This window comes from Glossina fuscipes, unplaced genomic scaffold, assembly GCF_014805625.2.
Source record: "Glossina fuscipes isolate IAEA_lab_2018 unplaced genomic scaffold, Yale_Gfus_2 2, whole genome shotgun sequence".
Lineage (NCBI taxonomy): Eukaryota > Metazoa > Arthropoda > Insecta > Diptera > Glossinidae > Glossina > Glossina fuscipes.
In genome coordinates this window covers 16,135,237-16,155,961 of record NW_023998416.1, presented here as the reverse complement: position 1 = coordinate 16,155,961, position 20,725 = coordinate 16,135,237, and the positions used below count along the sequence as shown (strand labels likewise).

The 20,725-nt window shown below is 34.7% G+C and overlaps 1 protein-coding gene across 1 annotated transcript in view; it reads right to left on the bottom strand.

Annotated features, from left to right (window-relative positions):
• Positions 1 to 4,238: 4,238 nt before the first annotated feature.
• The window catches only part of LOC119632781 (protein split ends), a 152,087-nt gene continuing 135,600 nt past the window's right edge, over positions 4,239 to 20,725 (bottom strand). The window contains exon 2 of the mRNA XM_038025859.1: positions 4,239 to 7,659. Coding sequence (XP_037881787.1) covers positions 4,471 to 7,659 — 3,189 coding nt within the window. The 3' untranslated portion in view covers positions 4,239 to 4,470. The remainder of the gene's footprint in view (positions 7,660 to 20,725) is intronic.

Below are 20,725 nucleotides of genomic sequence, written 5' to 3'. Positions count from 1 at the left end.
TATTTCAACTCTTTTTTTTTTTGCTTTTATTTATATTTAATGATAATTACAATTAAAAGTATAAATTAAACTGGTGGGTTCTTGATTTGTGTGAAAAATGTGGTCACATTTTTTTTTTTTCGTTTTTTCTTTGCAATAAATTATAAATAATTTGTTTTATTAAATCTAAAAAAAGAATTTTATTTAAAATAAAATTTTAAAAAATTATTGAAGAAAGAAAAAAGTTTATGATTTAAGAAATACTTTCTAAAAAGTCTCTGACTTTTGTAAGCAAGAAGAGGATTTTGTTTATTAATTAAATTAGTACGAAAATTATTAAATTAATTTTGTATTAAATTATTTTAACAAAACTTGTATAAAATAAATAATTTTTTTTTTCACTACTGAAATAACTTTTTTCATTGTTTTATAGAAACAAAAGTATTTATATATATATATGTATATATATATATATATACATATATACATATATACATATATATTTTATTTTAAAAGTAATAATAAAAAAAAAATTTATATAAATTTAAAGCTTTGGTTTCCATTTGTTTTATATTTTTAAACATTTAAAAAACTTTTTTCAACCTTTTCAATTAAATAAAAAGTTGTTTTTATATTCTATCAAAAGAAAAAAAATATTTGTTTTTGGGATCAATTAAATGAATAATTAATTACAGAATTTATATATATTTTTTTTTTTTTTTGCTGCAAGAGTTTTCAACAAAACCATTGGCACATTTTATTTTGATTATAATAAAAAAGATTTTCAATTTATTTAAATGTACAAGAAAAAAGAAACGATAAAAATTTTAACTTAAATTCGCTTCAGGGAAAGATGATCTTACGAGATTGATTTAGGAAAAAAAAATATAACGAGACTTTTTTTTTTTTGCTCTAAAACGGATCTTGGATACTTGGAATTAAAAACAGTTGTAGGATGAGAGGTCGATAGGGTTCTAGTCTCTAAGCGTTCGATTACCGTTCTAATTTTGGGATTGTTAATGAAAATAATTGGAGACTGCAAAAGCATTTGCCCGATTTCCGTAGACGGCACACGCACATGCGTTCGATTGTGCTAAAGATTCCTTTCATTTTTATGAACATTTGATTAATTAACAGTTACTTAAATGCCTCATGTGAACAAGTATCGTCTTTGGAAATATAGTCTACTACAATAAATTTCTACGCAGAATTAATATTGCATTGGAATAGGAAGTGAAAATTACTTACTATAAGTTGATAATAGAAAAAAAGTAAAAAGACTATAGCGGGCCGCGATCAACAATAAAACACCTTATGCCGCTTAGGTGTTTATGGCGAGGAGGCCAGTAATTTTCCGATCGGAAGCAATTTCAATAGCGTTCGTGCTTTGGCCAAAGCATGTCAGTGCAACAAATTTCATCAAAACTTCTCAAAAATTGTGGACTATAGGTTGAGCACAAGAAAGTAGGACGTCCAGGCAGACAGACAGACATGAGATATAAAAAAAGTTATGTCTGCCTCAGAGCCTTCTGGGTGTAACATACGTTCGAACAAACTTAATACACTTTTGTGCCGCAAGTGGTACGGGATCTTGGAATTAAAAGAAATGACGTAATTCAAGGTTTAGTTGTATTGTATTCTTGCTCTTAGGGTAGTCAAAAATCATGTAACCATTTTCGAAATGGTAATTGAAACATGAGAGATAATTGACATTATCTATTATTTAGTGAATAATAATTCAAGGATTATTGGTAAGATTAAATAGTGACAATTGAGTCACATTAAAACTGAGTGTATTCCCACACGTTCGCAGAAGGAATTTGCAATGTTTTCATATTTTTTCGTTCCTCTGTTCGTATCCTGCCTGTGTCTAAGCCTAGAAATGAAAGAAGAAATACCTAGCGATTGGGGTTTGGGCTGAAAGTTAGGAGCACATCTTTTCAGATATTTTCCGTTTAATATTAAACAGCCGGATATGTATACGTCCGAACGAAAAGGGTTGAACTGATCTCAAGTATTCATACATTTTGCAAGAACGCCTAATTTCTATGACTAAAAATACAGAGTCCTTAAGCGTTCTTCTTTTTTTTTTTTTTGCATAACGGAACCGGTGGTAGTGGTAGTATAAAGGAAATGCTACAATCAGTATGCGTCTATACTTTTGTGGCTACGCCGTCACTCTAACAGGAAATGAGAAAATCCATGCACTTGTGCTACGCTGCAGCCGTAGCAGCAATCTGTTTTGAAAATTTACGGTATTAGCGGGAAACTAGTTCATTGAAGGGAAACAAATTAATAATAAAACCCTAACAGCCAACGCAATTGCAAGCTAGACAAATGCAACGAACAGGCAGCTACGCTATGAAAAGGTTTATTAACGGGATGGGCAATAAGAGGCCCCAAGGAATCTTTCAAACTTGAGTGTATAGATTCAAGCCAATTTCGCAACATGTCAACCATGTCTCTAATTGCTAATTTGCGCTATTTTAGCAGCACACATTCTTGGCGGAGTATTAATCGGTTAAGTTTCAGGGCCATCCCTGTGTTCTTCTGACAGTTTATATCAAATCAGTTGTTCGTTTCCGATATTTTCAGCATTTGCATCAAAAACTTTTTTCCAACATTTTCTACATATTCAAGGCTGAAATTTTTTTTTGAAGTTACATTTTATGCAGCCCTCTCAGTGATATGTAAATATAAAAATGAAAGTATTTCTCCTTCTTCCCCAGTAGAAAAGGTTCAATGTGAACACAAAGCTCTTTATCTAAATCTTTATGAAGATGGCCGTTAGCCTGATTGCAGATGTACACATGCACATAGTTTTTGTGGCACGCAAATCTGACAATTGGCTACCGAAAATGTTGACATGAAAAAAATTTTACGTAGAGTGTTACTAAGCTAAGAAAACCAAACTTTGCGTTTGGGTAAACCTGGGTGGTTCAAATCAAATGTTTTTTAAACGCAGTATTATATTTGTGGAGGGAAGCGGTTTCAATTACATTTTTAATTTAGTAAAATTTTTTGTATTTCCTTTATTTATATATGATGAGCAGAGCAGAAGCGCCTAAGCTGTATATGCTCCTTTCAATGCTTTGGATTCAAACCATTTCCTTACAAAATGTTTTATTAAAAAATTTTTTATTGTTATTATTATTATAATTCAGGTAGGAGGAGAAATAAAATCAAAGACTAAAGTACTAGCATATAAGACTATCTGTGTTATTGCAAACTCAATCGAACGTGAGATTTGACCACCGCCACCATCGAGTTGTTAGTCGAGATCTTTTGCCTGTCGGGCCCCTCAGGTGATCATGGGATCAAATCTCAAATATGGTACAGTTCTCTTTATTGATTCTTGTATTTCTTTATTAATAAAGTCAATAGCCTCAGATACACCAGTGCTTTAAGACTTTAGTCTTTCAATTTATATCTCTGGCTAGATTAATTATAATAATAATAATAATATGCATATTTTTTAAGAGAGAAACAAGAAAAAAACAAGAAAAAGCATATTAATGTAATAATAAAATAAATAAAACAAAATAAATGAAATAAGTGAATAAAAAAGATGGAAAAGAAAAATTTTACTATCTTTTCAATTGATTGATTAATTCTTTCAACGATTATCTTTGTGAGGTTATGTTCATAGGCTTTTTTAGGCTACGATCGTGACTTTCCTCTTTGTATGGTTAAATGAATTTTCATCTCGAAACTCTTATTTTTTTTCAAGCCTTTACTTGCAACTGCTTAATTTGTTGAGGTTTAAGCTAATACAGAGAGATGGTGAGAGGGCTTAAGCATCTTTTCTTAATGGTATTTTTATTTTCCTTTTTTCTTTCTTATACAGTTTTTAAGGTAAAAACGGTTTTTTTTTTTTTTTAGTTTTATAAACTCAAAATTGTTATGTTTGTTGGTTTTTCGATTTTTCATAATTTTTACAATTTCACAGTTCATGGCTAAGATCTATATATAATATCGCATTGGGGTTTTTTTCTTGTTTTGTTATGTTTTTTTTTAATTTTAATAGTTTTTTCTTTTTTTTTCAAAATTTTCGTTTTAAAAACAAAATATTTTTTTTAGGGAATTTTTGTACTTACATCTAAAGACACAAAAAGTTAATGATGCGCTAATTAAATAATTTTTATTTATGGTTATAATATAAAGCTTTTAAAAAAGCAAAGCTTTTAAAGTTTGCAAAATTTATTAAAAAAAGAGAGTAAACAGAACTCCTTCCAAAAAATTACATAAGAATTAAGAAAAAAAAAAAAAAGTCTAAAGATAGAGAGTATTTTGCATTAAAAAAATATTGAAAATTTGTTTGCAAAATTATTATGCCGAGTGTCAAGTTGGTGTTGTCTTCAAAGCTGTACTGCGAAAGTTTTCTTCCTTTTCTTTTTTTTTTTTTTTTTTTTTTTTTTTTTTTTTTTATGTATTAGTCTAATATTGGCTTTTTTTACGAGTGAAATAATGAAATTTGTGATTATTCCTTAATTATACATATTCCTGTTTGATTTCTATGTCATTGTTCGTTGTAGGCGTTTGTTTTTTGCTGGCTTTTGTTGCCAGCACAACCGTGGTAGTAGCAGTAGCAGTTGGCGTAGGCGGAACTGCTGATAAAATTTTGGAAGCGGAATTTTTTATGACAGATTTTTTCTGTACGTAAGCTCCCCCATGCTGCCTCTTATCTTGATGGTTATTTGTATTATCCTTATCATCGCCTTCGGCTTCGTTTTCTGATATAATATTATTGTTATTGTTACGGTGACGGTGATAATTTTTTTCCCCTCCTTCCTCTCTACTTTCTCTATTTTCGGTGTTGACTTCATCATTCATTTTGGCCAGAGCGTTAGAGGCACTCATTTGGGCTTTTTTCATTGAAGTCTCGTCACTACTGTTACTACTGTCGAAAAGTTGCCCAGCCGTAGCTGCTGAATCAGGAGATAACGGTGTGGTGGCCGTTGGCGGTTGTCCTATGCTCTGACAGTGTGGGGCTTGTACATGATTTGGAGAAATTGGTTCATCATTGTCATCTTCATCCTCGTCTTCATCTTCGTCGCGTTCCCCTTCGCTATGATCTTTCTGACTGTTATAGTTTTGTGAGACCTTGTCTTCTTCGCGACGTTCGGCACAATAATTGTGTCGGTGATTCGAAATTTTGCGACGATTAGCTGATGAAGGATCAGTCATGTCTTGGTCTTCCATTTCTTCTTGTTCGGAATCAGACGCGCTAGCTTCGTTTTCTTCTGTAGGTTTACGCGTGCTTTCTGCTTGATCTTTCCCTAGTGTCAGTTCCTGTATATTCGCCATTTCTTCATCTTCTTCAATATTTTCACTAACCTCCCGCTTTATACAATTAAGCTGTACATTATCATGCTCCCTTTCCTTGGTAACATTGTGTTGATAAAATTTTTCTTGTTGACAATTGTTTGTCTGGCAATAATCACGCTCCATGAACAGTTCACCATTCTGATTCGAATGGTTAACAATTCTTTTATTTGTTTCATTCGAAATTATCTCGTACTTTCCAGGTTCACGACGTTGTGATTTTTTCAGTGGAACTCGTAGAAGCATCTGTTCCTCACTGTTCTTAAGCACCTGTTTCGCAATTAAGCCATTACCATGCGTGTGATTTAGCTGAAGTGAGTCTAGCTGACGTCGACAAACTTGCAAATCGTGATTAAGTTTACTAATCTGTTCATTTCGTAACTCAAGCAACTCTTTGAGTTGTTGATTTTGAATACGATAGTGTTGATTTTCATTTAAAATTCTTTGCAACATGTTTAGCAAACGTCCGCGATCTTTGGGACGTGAATCTCTTAGCGCTTCCGTTGCCAAGTCCCACGGTGTTAGACTATTGCTACTATCAGGTTCGCCATCATTAACACTTTCATCATCCGTGTCGGTAGACAATTCGAATTCACTGTTTATCATTGCCGAGCGACCGTTTGGTGGCGGATGTGCTGGAATTTGGTTTGTGTACGCATGCGATGAAGGGTGAAAATAAGATTTACTATGTTGAGCTGTTGTAGTCAGCGTAGCATTTGTGCTTAAATTAAGACCCGTATTACTGTTGCCGGAAGACTGTGTAGGTGAAGGCGATTGTTGCTGATTCTGTACGTTGTGGTGATGATGATGATGTTGCTGCTGATGCTGATGATGGGTGGGATGTGTTGTCAACGGTTGATGAGGCTGATGCTGATGGTGGTAATGCTTTTGATTTTGTTTGAAATATTCATATTGCTGTTGTTGCTGTGATTGATGAAGATGTTGATTTGGTGTTGTAGTAGTTGTAGGTGGGGGAGGTGTAGGAGATCTTAGTATATTGTTTTGATTAATTAAATTTTTGCTGATGCGTATACGTCCAGTCAATTCGTTGTGATTGTTATGATTAGCACCGTAGCTAATAGCTGCCGAAGAGGGCAATAATTTATTGTGGTGATTTACTGTTGCTATTATCGTTTGAGCGTTGTTGAGTTGAGGCTGTTGCTGTTGTTGAAGATGATTGGGTAACGGTGAGGTTGATGAGGTGATTTCATTAGATCCGCCGAATTCTTCGGGTGTACTGCGTGGATTACTGCAATTGGAATTATTACAGCTCAAAGCAACGGTAGGCGATGGTGATTGTCGCATATATTGCTGTGGAGGCAAGCCTACCACATGTTGGCTCCTTTGTGGCTGTGCGTGCTTTTGGTTGCTACTAGTGTGACTGTGGGCCTTCGGATGCAGGGCAGGTTGAGGTGGTGTTGATGAACAGGTCGACGATGATGACGAAGAAGCTGATGCATGACGTCTTGGATGTTGTTGATGTTGAATTGATGATGATTGACTACGATTTAAGGCTAAGGGTGAAATCATGGATATGGTAGCTTCCTCTCCAAGAGAATCTGCATGGCTTTGCCTTTCGTCACCATTTGTGTGACCCACAGGCGGGGAAATTGAGGACATTTCAGTGGGCGTTGGTGCCCGTTCCTGTTTTATTTGTATATCGGTGTCGCAAACAACTACACTACCATGAGTAGTGTGAATGGCTTTCTGTTGTTGCAGCTGTTCGTGTTGGTGTTGCTGTAGATGCTTTCTTTGCAGTTCTCGTTCTCTTTCCAGTTCTCTTTCTCTCTCTCTTTCTCGTGAACGTTCACGCTCTATTTCTCGCGCTCGTTCTCGATCAATTCTTTCACGTTCACGTTCGCGGAATTCGCGCTGCTCTTTTTCACGGTCTTGCGACAAAATGCTTTTACGAGGAGCCAAAGCGACGTTCGGTTGATAGGTGCGCTCGAATCTTTCGCGATCGCTGCTACGCACCACACGTTCCGGATTCTGCAATACTGGGGGTTCCTGGCTCAGGTACGGCAGTGTCGAAAGGGCTGCTGCCGTAACCGCATTGTAAGCATGTTGAAAAGTCTTAGGTTGCGGCCACGGCCGAAAGGCGGACATCTGATTGGCGGCTGCTGCTGCAACCCTTTGTTGTTGAGCGCAATGAGCGCTATACATGAGCGACTGATAATGTTGATACTCAAGCTGGTATGCGAGAGCCTCATCGAGGCTTTTTGGTTTCTTTGTTGTTGGAATGTCAGGCTGTTCGTTACGATGCTTGACTACACTGGCTGGAAGAGGTTGATGAGGAGGCGGTGGTGGTAGACCGAGTGCTGGCACCAATATTGTACTTTCCAGGTGCATGTCAGCCTACAAAATAAAAATTAACAATGTTCAAATGAAATTTACCAAATATTTTGCAACGACTGTCGTCTTCGATCTAAAAAAGTAAAGAAATCGCAATAAGTAAAGAATATATAAATCAAATAACATGTTCGAATTATTTGATCTGAATATCGATGGACTATTTTCACTGGTTTCAGCCAATATTTATAGCCTTAACTCCAGCGTCAATTGTCATATTATAAATTCTAAGTTCTACGTTCAGTTTAAAGGTATATTAGAACCTTCATTTATATATGTATATTTGTTCGTTATCATTTCCTTGATCCAGTTTGGAAGGAATCACTTATGGTCTAAGGGTAAAATCACCTTGTGCCGATGTATACGACACCTAGAAGAGCTTGACGTAGGCGCAACTTTTATTATATCGATCGTTTCACAATCAGTCTCAAAATAGATCGATCTAAGCTTGTTTGCCCGTCTGTCATGTAGTCTTTTATTCAACCTGCAATTTGTAACTTTTCAGATATTTTGATGAAGTTTGACACATCGATGTGTTTTGGATCCAAAGACAGGCGCTATTGAAAATGGTTCGAATCGTTTCACTTACTTGTTTCCATTTGAATATGCATATACGGGATTTTTGAATTATTGTTCACTGTTTCCATCTCAAGAAATGGCAGAATAATGTTTTCAAGATTGGCTTTTGCAGACTTCTGCGTTCTTGATTGCTTTTGTTAGGCAATCAAACCGCACTTTTTATGGCTTAATTCAGATATGAATACGCTCCACTCCTATTCTAAATTATCAAGAAAAGTGTTAAAATTTTCGATAAATACGAGAAGTACAAGAAAGTAGATATCATACGAATTGAGGTATTTGCAGCTTGATGAGCTAAACATTTAACGGTTTGATAAATAAAGAAAAGTTTTAAACATTTTTTCCCCCTTTCTTTAGCGCCAACGTTATTAACTTAATTGATCGTTGAAATGAATGGTGTTAAATATTTGAAACTCTAATGCTTTCTATAAGATTTTTTTTAAAACAATTTTTGTGGTTAAAATTAAAAGCTCAAGTATGTGTTTTTGTTGTTTCTTGTTTTCGATGAAAGAGTTGGAACATAAATTTTCAATGAAAATTGTTAGAAAAGAACGTCCGTTGCGATTTGTGTTAACAAGCATACATCGGAGCAATACTACTGATGTTTATGACTAGTAGAATGGTTGCCACCATTTACTAAAAGAAAAGAACGGCTTTTAATCGCTGACAATATTGGCTAAACGAATGGCGACACTGAGACGTTATGGTCCAAATTTACACGCGCGCTTGCTCACAATTATTGTCAATAAGCAAAGAACATGAAATGACGCTGATGACGACAAGAGAATGAAGCTGACGAGACTATATAGTAAGTAAAAGATACAACAAACGCACCACAACATTGTATTTAGATGCATGCATTCATTGGCATTTGAATTTTTGCAAGTAGACACAGTGACGTATAGAAAAAACCAAATCAAAGAACTAAATCGACCGACAAGCATGTATATCACTAAGGAAATTATGCAGGTTTGTATGCGCGCTTACACCGTTTAGCGAATAAGCACAACGGGAACATTATGCTGAGCCAAAAAAAAAAAAAAAAAAAACAGTCACAGCAAGATATCGTCGTACACAAACGACCCATTAAGAGGCATAATCATAAAATATCAAGACACTGCTCATAAAAAGTGGTAACTGCAGTCACAGCAAACAACATTTAGCACATTAATGGTTGGCGGAGAAGAAACGGAGCGTGCTGATGATGATGTTCAAGATAATGATAACGACGATGATGATGATGATGATGATAATGATGATGACGATGATGATGATGGTTAAACAAGTATAAATGTATGTATAAGCACACATAGACATAAACTAATGTAGCATTTGCAACAATGTGCAAGAAAATCTTGCAGGCATGTCGCGTAAAAAGAGTCAAGGCTGACAAGATCTACTGGGGGCCATGCACATGCATACATTTGGTGCATACGTCTGTTTGTCCTTTACACATTCACGTACAGACAAGTAGTTGAAGCTGTTTTTTGCCTGTATATATATATATATATATATCCATTTATTTGGGTTTTCTCCGTTTTTATTTTTTTGTGTCATTTTGTGTTACAGTCATTTTCTGGTAACACAGCAACCAACTGGCGATGAACATACCCGGCCAAAGAATGATGTTAACTAAAAATTTCATGAATCCGTTAGGTCATAAATACAAATGCACACATACATACATGTACAAATATCATTGAGTATTAGAGAGCTGCGCCGCATTAAGATGGTTAAACGACTTCGTCAAAATCATTCAACTGTTAGAAATAATTTAGAAATATCGTATCGAAAATCCCTATATATTATATATGTATAATTTGCATATAGAAGCAAGACGGCAAGCATTTATTTTAAGTGCATTAAAACGATTTTTTTACCATTGGGTGTGAAAATATCAGACAAATCTGCCGTTATGGTCGTCAAAAAATAAGCAAGCACGTGCTTGCTTCCAATTAAGCTTAATCAATGAAAGGTTGGGCGATTATATTTAATTGAGAAGGGGTCTCTTGACCATCTGATTGACCACATGAAGCGTGGTACTGAGTTAGCAGTCGGCCCTGTAAAGATTATTCCGATGCATTCAAAAGGCAACGTCTCTTTATCTATTAGAACAATATAGAGAATAATAAAGATCGAGCAAGTTATTTAGCATACATTTGATGAACACTAAAAGCAATTATTTTTGAAAAATATTAACAAGTTGTAGTAACGAAGCAACTCTCGCAAGGCGTCATTAACTTAAGGGACTCTGCGGCAAGCAGCGTAATTGCTCCCGAATAGAATATAAAAAAACGTAAAAACATCTAATCTACCTGCCTGGCCATAGCTAATGAAATGTGGGCAGATTTTAAAAATATTGATTTTTGTGTGATTGGCGAGAGAAAAATTTCAACTCCTGCTTTCGAATCACTCTCCGCTTCATATCTACTTAACTTAGTCGTCTCGGCGCAGTTTCACTAACGTATTTTTATTTAAAAATGCTTCAAATGAACCTGAACACTTTGTAAAGACCTTTCAGCAGATTAAAAAAGTTATAAAGCGACCGCCATAGTCCATATAACTACCCAGCGGGGACTTATTTGACATCTTTGCGAATCGCTTGGCAAAAAGTTGGAAATGTACAAGAAAAAAATTTCTCGCAGATAATGAAGTCGCTTTCCCAAAGATTCTCCAAAGTTTAAAGCATCCATTGAACTCGTTAAAGTCGTAAATAACATCCCAAAACATTTATGATGACTCTGATTCTTTGAAACTGAGTTTTCATAAAACTTGGATCTAAGCCCTATTCTAAAATCTCGTGGCAAAGAAATATTTTTCTTGAGGCTTAGCAAACAAAGGCAAGTCATCGTGGCAGAAAAGGAACTCTAGCACGGTTCAGCCTTGTGGTGAATGTACAATTGTCAGTCGGTAGTAGAGACATTCGTTACGTAAAGATTGCGGGTCGCATGAATTTTCTAAACTTTCGTCTAATCAGCTCATGAGGGTCTGCAGAATTATTGCTAAACTTTTTTTTTTCTTGTTGGTTACGGAGTAGAGGGCTTGCACAAAAATAAAAGTTGCATCTCCTACCGTATATTTGCTTGTAATTTTAATCTTATTCTATACACAGTTCGATGGTCCGTGCAGCTATTTACATACGGCGCTTGAAATTGCGTTTATTTGATAGCAAGTCTTCATCATCATATAGTTTTATAACTGAAAAGCTATTTATAAACACTTCTTGCTTCTTGAAAAATTTTATTCATTACTACTATTGTTTTGCTATTGCACTTTTGTAATAAAAACGGGGACTATAGGTCGAAATCGAAAATTTTTTACTTGGCATTGCCAAGTTATCTAACGAGAGGGCGGGGAACTTCCCGCATTATTATCTTATATAAAAAAAAGCAAATGATAGGGTCCCTAAATAACAAGTAAGGGACGAAAAGACTGCATACGGGATGCAAGAGATTTCAGTTAGCATGATAGAACACAATGGCGATTCCCATTAGTGAGCAAAGAAAAAATGCCGACCATTACTGGAACAAAATGTATCCTGTCGAAGATTCAAGCAGCTAAAGGATGTGCGGAATTTTATTCGCGAACGTACTGTGCCAACTGAACATTGAGTGAATATATTTATGACCGGCGACGCAGGCCGAAATATCATATGCCCTAGAGAACAAAGATGACAAGACGTTAAAATATTAAGAGGAAAATATGACCTGATGATTTTCCCTATTTGACACTCACATATATAGGCCGCCGTAAGTGTCACATTGTGTTGCTAGTTTCAGTTTCGCTTTCTCACCAAAAGTACAAAACGTTATGCCACGACTTCTGAATTGCGCAGCGCTTAAAAAATAGTATATAACTTTCAAAATGAAGTACGGACAGTACAAACCCTGCAAACAGGAATATTCCATTAAAGAAGGAAGCGTAGGCTTAAGCCTATTGAACCAGGCACGTGGTCAGCATTTCAAAGTTTGGGAAATTATGCAGGAATGGAGGAATAAATTTTGATATCTTACTACCATAAAATAAGTAATAAATTTGTTAAGTTTCTCTAAAAGAAAAAATGAACAGTTTTATAGGTTAAATACATAGTTCTTGTTGTGTTGTGAAAGTTAGCCGTACGTTCGAATGTTCAAATGAAGAATCTTAAGAAGTTGCACTCTAGGAAGTGAAATGTAGCAAAATAAATGCAGTTAATAATTGGCCTGAAATGTTAGTCTCATTTGCTGCTTCTATGTCATCTGAAATTAACAGTAAATATATTTGTGACAATGTTACTTATTCGGGTAAAACGGTGACGGTCAGAAAGAAATGTAGCAAAGAGGAAGAAAGAAAGAAATGGGGGGATGGTGGCCGCAGTATAGTGGATCGAACGATCGGCCGAAAGATTTAAGTGTTTTAACTTTACATGTTGACTACGCACCATAGTTAAAATCAAAAAACTGCTACGCCTGAGTACGCCAACGAAGAAAATAATAGTCGCATTTCATAATTAGGGGGAAACATGCCATCAAAGAAATGACGAGACGAATCCCTTTTCGAAGGTAATCATGTTTGATTGATTTGATTTTTCTTCGTTTTAATGAGTAATAATAAAGTCGAATGGCTTCTCATGAGTTAAAATAAAAAGGCATTTTTTTACATGATTTTCGCTTCGTGAAAAACATCAACCCTGAAGCAAGAGAAGAAAAGGAAAACAAAACAAACATCTTGAAAATTGTACGCAGTTAAACGCGTTCGTATGCTGACAAGTAAGAAAAGAATAAGGAAACTATGCAACACATTTGTAGCCTTTTTTTTTATGGCAGCATAAACGAAAACAATTGAATCATTGCCACCTTCAATACCAGCAACAATCAACAATAACAACAGCAGTAACAACAACAAGAAAAGTCTTTTCAGTCGTCTTAGAAAGAAAAAAGAAAACATCTTAAGGTTGGATCAAGGTAAAGCAACTTCCACAACAAATCGATAAAAATCGTAATTGTGGAAGAAAAGAAAAAAAAAAAGGCATAAAACAGCAGCAGCAGCAGCAGCAATGACGATGTCATGGTCTAACTATAAAGTCTTACAAAAGAGCCTACACCACTTTTACAAATAAACAACACAAATAACAATAATAACAGCAACAACAATGTTGAGTTGTTGGTTACCAGATATTAATTTTGGTATCTTTACGTCTGCAACCAAACAGAAGATGACGACCGCGAATGCTGATTATGATGATAGTAATGCAACCGTTGAGAACGCAGACAAGAAAGCAGTTAAGTTTGAAAAAGTCTGTGCACAGAAGCAATTATAGCACAGCAAGTGTTGTGCTACCAACGCATTATCAACATTCACATTATCGTTATTGGCAGCTGATTTTCTTATACCTTAATATCTCTTCTCTTTGCAGCTAAACAAAACTGAAGCAAAAAAAAAAGCGACCAGTTGAGGCAAAAATTTACTGTTTTATAGGTTATATATATACATAGTTTTTTTTGTTATTTTGAAAGTAAGTCGTACATTCTTCCATCCGATCCGAACCACATCGAGTTGGTGATCGATTAGTTTATCTTTTTTTTTTTAATGTTATTTTCATGAAACACGACCGATGCTATAGCCATGTTTTAATGAATGCTTATAAATCACAATTGATGAGCTTTACTGTTTACTGTTAAAGTTTTACAATCACACGAGTAAAGTCACGTTAGCCGTTGGTTGCCTGCACTTTCTGTCAGTGTCTGACACTGATCGCGTTAAACGCAGCACCTGAACCGAAACGAACATATTCGGCTTAACACACTTAGGAATTTGAGGATTTTTCAGGCTTTATTCAAAAGTCATCAATTTGCAATAGCGTGACATTTAATGCCTGCGTCGTCCGTTCTGCATGCTAGCAGACGTCGTCTAACAGTAAAACTGGGTTCCGTATATGCGGTAATGCATTGATTGAAAAAGATTTTTATGTGTTTTGTGTGATTTGTTTTTAAAACCATATTTGTCGTTTTATCGATTTGATTGAGGCTGTCATAAATTTGCCAGAAAACAATTCCCTAAAGACTATTTATGCCATTCATGGTTATGTCAATAGAATGTGATGGCAGCAGCCGCAAATATAATACCGGGGGAAGGATACCTAATTTAGGTTAAGGAAATTGAAATTAAAATTTCATGCCCATTTTTCACATCCAGAGTATTGTTTATGCTCTTGGATTGTGTGATACGAACATCACAACAAACCACAATTTTTCCGCAATATTAAGCAAACACATATCTTATGTGAGACCTCTTTATAGGAGAATCTACTGCATGTTACAACATTTAGACGAGTGAAAGAAATCGAAAGTACGATGGAAATGTTAGGGAAATGGATATGCGAGATCAAAAATCTACTTGAAGATATATTAGACTAATTAATATAGCGCCAATCAAGTTGGTTATTACAGCTTTTTCAATAGAATTTTTTTTTATCGCAAATCTCAAAAAGAATTTTAAGTAAGAAAAACTTATTGCTATGGGAGTAGACCTTTTGTACAGCAAAACGCAATTAAGTAAAACTCACTTTGACGTTTCGTTTGACTACTTTGTTTGAATAATTTACCTCGATATCTAAGCTATTTTTATAAAGGCAATATATTATAGTGTTTTTGTTAGTTCACAGTGTAACATTGTTCACTAAGTAACATATTCTCAACCTTTGCGCGATTGACGTCCATTTTGGATGTTGCGAAAACAGAAAGATTTCCCAATTTATCTCCTTTCTCCAATCCCTATCATATTTTGAACTCTTATTGTTTGCATTTTGTTTCATTTGCTTATATTACTCAGTGTTGATTTTTTGTTTTTCCTCTACTCTGTATATTTTATCTTTTTCCCTTGATTGATCGCGACAGAAGTTTTGCTGGTTTGAAGGCGAAATAAACATCGACAAATTTTGGCGGCTTTTCAACTGTGAAGCTGTGAAGCGCCGAGCTATTAAATATGAATGCGTCGATCGGGGAAGAGGCAAAGTTCGAGGAATACGTGGGGTGCACTAGCCTAAGCTGAAAATTATTATTTTCTTGGTTGCTTTTACTCTGCACGGACGAACATATGCGAATCTAATCGCTTCCAAGACAAAAATATTTTGCTCAAAAACGCTTGCAAATCACTTGGTAATTGTAGCCTGAGCTGCATTCATTCACGTTTAGTTCATCAGCTCAGTGCAAGGAATTTGTTTGCATGCGTAGTAGTTTGTGTGTCGGTTACCGTTTAAATGAGTCGATCTCTGACCAACGAGATCAGTCTTTGGTTGAATTGATTTTAATTATACATACGATAAGTCAAATTTAATCAATCACTTTGATTAGCTTTGAAATAATAAATCTATGCATAAGTAATAATCAAAATAGTTATTATCCAAAATAATTAGGTGAGTGATTAAATTTGGTAAAGTAATAAAAAAAGAAATACATTTTTATAGCAATTCCTATTGGGATTATTTCCTCATGCCATGAACCCCACCTTAATTGTTAAATATTTCTTAGCGACATTAAGAACAAAGCATATAATCTTTTCTTTAGACTTTGTTCATGTACTCAATGGCAAGCAATAATGCTTTTGAAATCATGATCGTTTATTTGGAGGATAGAGTACAAAAACAACAACAATAACAACAAAGATATACTTCCATGTGTAGGCAATCATGAAGCTATGGATCATTATGTCATATATGGTCATCAAACAACATCATTATCAACAACATTGTAATCGGACGTACGGACGGACGTATCATAATACGCCAACATTATGGCCAATGACAATGTGTGCTGAGTTGTTAGCAAAGCCAAGTTGTGCTGTTCGTTCTCTTTTCAAAACCAAATATAAAGACTGCAAAAAACCAAAACAAAAAAAAAAACAAAATGAATAAAATAATAAAAAAAATCTATCCTTTTACACAGCTTTAAACAAGGTCTGCACAAATTGTTGTCAATAATGATAATGTTTGCTAATGATCATGTGAACCGACAAACGTTACTTGTAATTTACTACAAAGTATTAGAATCTCTTTCAAGCATTTCCATTGCCTCGTATAGTATGTATGTTCGGTTGGTCGCCCGTTTTGGTGTGCACTTGGCTTTTAACTATGGCCCGGTCAGCCAGCTAAACAGTTCTGTATAATTTTTGTAATATACGTTTACGATCGTATTGTATTGTATACTTTGATTAAGTGTTATGGTATTTGGCTACCATTCATCAGCATTTACTATTACTTTTTATTTATGATTTATCAGTGCATGAGCACATACATTTCTGCGTGTCTTTGGCTTTGAATACGTTAGGTCAGAAATCATAGTTTGGTTTTGATATAGAATTTCTTTAAAAAAAAGTAAAGAAGAAGAAAACATTCTTTATTTTATATCACATTACGCGGCTTATAAAAAGAGAAAAATTACATATTATTATACATATATATATCGTTTATTACATTGTCTATATAATCTTTGATTAGGGAGATAAACTGGGCTAATGGAGAGAGTGCAGAATAAAAAAGAAAAAAGAAAAGTTGGAACAAAGTGGGCCGCATTTTTCTTAATTATGCTTATTAAAAAAGACTTTTGCGCGAAAGAACACGAAATCAACGAAGGATGATTGTTTATACCTTCTCCTGTACATTTCGCAGAAAGTCGATTAATAACAACATGGCTCAAAATTAACAATTGGTCATATTAGTTTTATATGTCTCTTAAACGTCATACCATGCAATTTTATTTTTAGATCGCCATCAGAATTGACATTTGGGCTTAGTATTGTTTGGCAAGCCCTCATGAAAAAATATACAGCCTGTTGCACAGCCTGTGAAAATTATTAAAATTTATTACAAAAATAATGAATCTATTTGGGGCAACTACGTTTCATCAACTATTTGTAAAATTTATGTTCAAAATAATCGACCTGCACAGCACGCTATTCGCAACGTAATTAAAAAATTCGGGTCAAATGTGAGATTAAGTATCCGACACGTCAGCAATGTAAAAATATCGATACTGCGAAGCAAGATGTGTAAAAAAATTCGGGAATAATAGAATTTTCCCGATTTTTTCCGACTTAAAAGATGATCGTCATCTATACATTTCGCGTCACGATCGATTTGTATGAAGGGATAAGCTCAAAATATTTTCACAAACGCGATATGGCTGCAAGGGAGCTTTTTTTTTTCCTACTTCAATAAACCGCAAACACTCGATGATGTTAAACTCAAGGTTATTTTCGTGTTATTGATGAAACAGGTGCAAATTCGTAAATTCATAAAAACACATGGCTAAAAGTTGGTATCTCCGAACCGAGTTTTTACAAAAATCTAATGTCATGCAATTGGTTTGAAATAGGACCCAAGCTAAAAAAAAAAACATATTATATATACCCATCACCGAAGGAAGTTTTGTCATACCCCTCACCGAAGGATGAGGATGTCAAAATGTTTGCATCGCCAAGAAGGAAGCATCAGAAGACTCACAACGTATATATATATTTTTGATCAGCATCAAATCCTAAACCGATTTAAGCATGTCCGCCTGCCCGTCTGTCCATCCATCTGTTTGTGCAACTTTGTAGTATTTGTGGTAAACATTCTCCCGTTAGCGAAAATGGAGATGTCGCCTAAAAGTTCGTGAAAGAATTTGGAATTAACCTAAACTTTTGAAAGGACACGCCCGAAACCCCCTCATGCGTCTACGTCAATAACTTTTATTTTGAAAATAGAAGAAATCAACTGCGTCCACTCCATATTATAGAGCATGCGAATTTTGCTTATTTACTTCTTTTGTCTTTTTTTCGTGTAAACGATGACTCGGACTCAACGAATTTAATTTTTTTACTTGTTTTATTCGAATTTTAAAATATATTAATTCGTCATTCTTTACTGGGTTCTTTAGATGCTAAACACAAGGCATAATTTCCTAGTAATACGATTTTTTTTTTCAATACTTAATAAACTATACACTAGCAATCTTAATCAATGTTGTTACTATTTCGCTACATTTCGGCGCATTTAGAAAAGCTGCCAAAAAACTGCTTTTTCTAAGTTATTATTTATAGAGGCGTTACTGCTTAAATAGTTTTTGCTTTTCGTAAAAAGTGGAGTAAAAGTGTTCAACAATAATAAAAGCTGATGTAACTTTTTCTTTAAAAACACTTAACACATTTAAGCATTTATTTATGTTTGTCTTTTGAAGAAGAGTAAGAACAACAGATGAGAGTAAGAGTATTTTTTCGTAATTATCTTTGCACATGAGCTTTTCCTCTTTACTTAGCACGGAACGTCATACTCTGAACGCTGAAGCTTTTTTTTGCTTAAGTCCAGGCAACGTGTGCCGTGTGTATGACAGTTACATAAAGATGATATGTGAAGTGCAAGTGTATAAGACAAGCCCGTAATATTTCCACCAATTGCTTAAATATTACTTACATAATACATGGTATGTGTTTTAATTGCTTCAATTGTGTGTGTGTTTGCAAGTTTGCTGCAAATGATGTTTGCAATTACAGATGTACATATATAATGTAATCAAATGAAGGTGTGAAGTCGTTCTAAGCAGGTCTTTACGCGGCCGTTTCGTAATCGTAAAGTTCAAAAGATTATAGCGAATAAACAAGAGCGAAAGCGGTTCGCCAATTTTGATTAAGTATTGGCGAAATATTGAAAATAAAATTGAATATTCATTAATCTCCCCAATGCGCTGCTACTTCTACGATTAACAAGAGCATTCAGCGCTTCTCATGCGTGCTTATCAAAAGAGGCGCGTATCCGAAATTCGTCGCAGAACGAACGCTTATAGTCTTCTTCTTCTCTGCGTTCACATTTTTTCCTTTTTCGTTTTAATGGAGAAAAAGTGTTCGCAAATACTTTCAAGTTTAATTTTAATCGCAATTAGGGAAGAGATTTCAATTAGTTTTCACAATATTTACCGGCCAAAGTCAATGACTTAATGTTAGTGGATATCTATCTATAATGTAACTAAATACATACAAATTTATCATTACACGAGTTTGTGTATGTTTTTGTTTTTTTTTTAAATTTGGTAACTATATATAAGCACAGTCACTGAACTTCAGGCAAAATAATTAAAATACACTAGAGGTTGTAATGTTTTTGTTAATTTGTGTGCATGTGTTAACTACTTTAGCCACTGATTGTTGTGCTTTTACCTCATTTTGTGTTTTAGTAAATGATTATTTTCCTACCCTTGATTGCTTTGTCTGTTTATTTTTCGACAGATTTTAAATTAATCAAAAATTGGCGAATTAGCCGATAAAGAGAAAAAAAACGTATAAAAACAGATCTAAATGTGTTGGGTATTCGACATGAACACGATTGCATAAATATTAGTATAGTGCTTGCAATATATGATTAGTTTTCCTTTGTTGTCCCGACCTGCAAATTTAACTTTTTAGTTCCCATCGCCCAAGGACAAATCCGCTAAAAAAGCATTTTGATCAACAGATGGTTAGAGGCGACCGACTAAATGTGCAGTTGGAACATTCTCATTCTCATTCTCACCAAACTTAGCAAAGCTCTTCGAAGGAATTCTTCTTTGCTCTTACAATGCCTACAATCGTTTTACCGGAAGGTTGAATCATGTATTTCCAACCACGGCTGCAATGTACATGTTGCTCCTGCCTTGGCTGAATAGGTTTTTATTTATTTATTCTACTTCAACCCTATTTCCATGTGTCAGAAAGAAGTTTTTCTTCTTTAAAGCAATCTTTTTTTCCTTTTTTAATTGACATTTCTAGGGACGGTAGACTTTGGTTCGTTCCTTTTTATCAACTTGCAAAGGCAAACAATTTTGTAAAGTAGTGAATATCCATTATTGGTTAATGTTTGATATTCTGTGAATAACTTCGAGGTTCTTTTGTTCACCATTTCGCATATGAAAGAACAGGCCATAGGACACGAAGGAAGACAAGAAATGCCGTTTTTCTATTCAATAAATTCATCTTTTAAGGACTTCTTGAAAACAGAAGTAATGGAAAGGTTATTATTCTGTAGGTGTAGGAGAAACAACACATTGAAACTACAATATTAAAGATAAAAACTTTTTACGATGCTTACCGACTGGGAAAAGGTTTATTTATATATAGAACACTGGTCTATCCGATTGAGATTGTTCATATAACAGTTCAGTGTGCCGTGTGCACTCAGCGAATTTTGTCAAGAAATTTTGAAAATTGCAAGTTTTTTCGTATATTGCCTTCTTAACAATAACGCATCCTAAGTGAGGTGAAGGTAAAAATGGTCGGGTTAATCCTTAGGCCACAGCACATCAGTGTACCAAGTTTAACAAATTTGTCTTGATTTACGTTTCACAAATTTTAACACATTGAATCTAATTTCTATAACTTAAATGTCATAATTCCGATAAGAAAGGAGAAACTCCATCAGGGAATAGCTCTAAATAATCTGAAGCCACTAAAGGAATTGCAAGCAAAACTGGATGAAGGCGATGGGCACGCAAACACATGGCAGAAC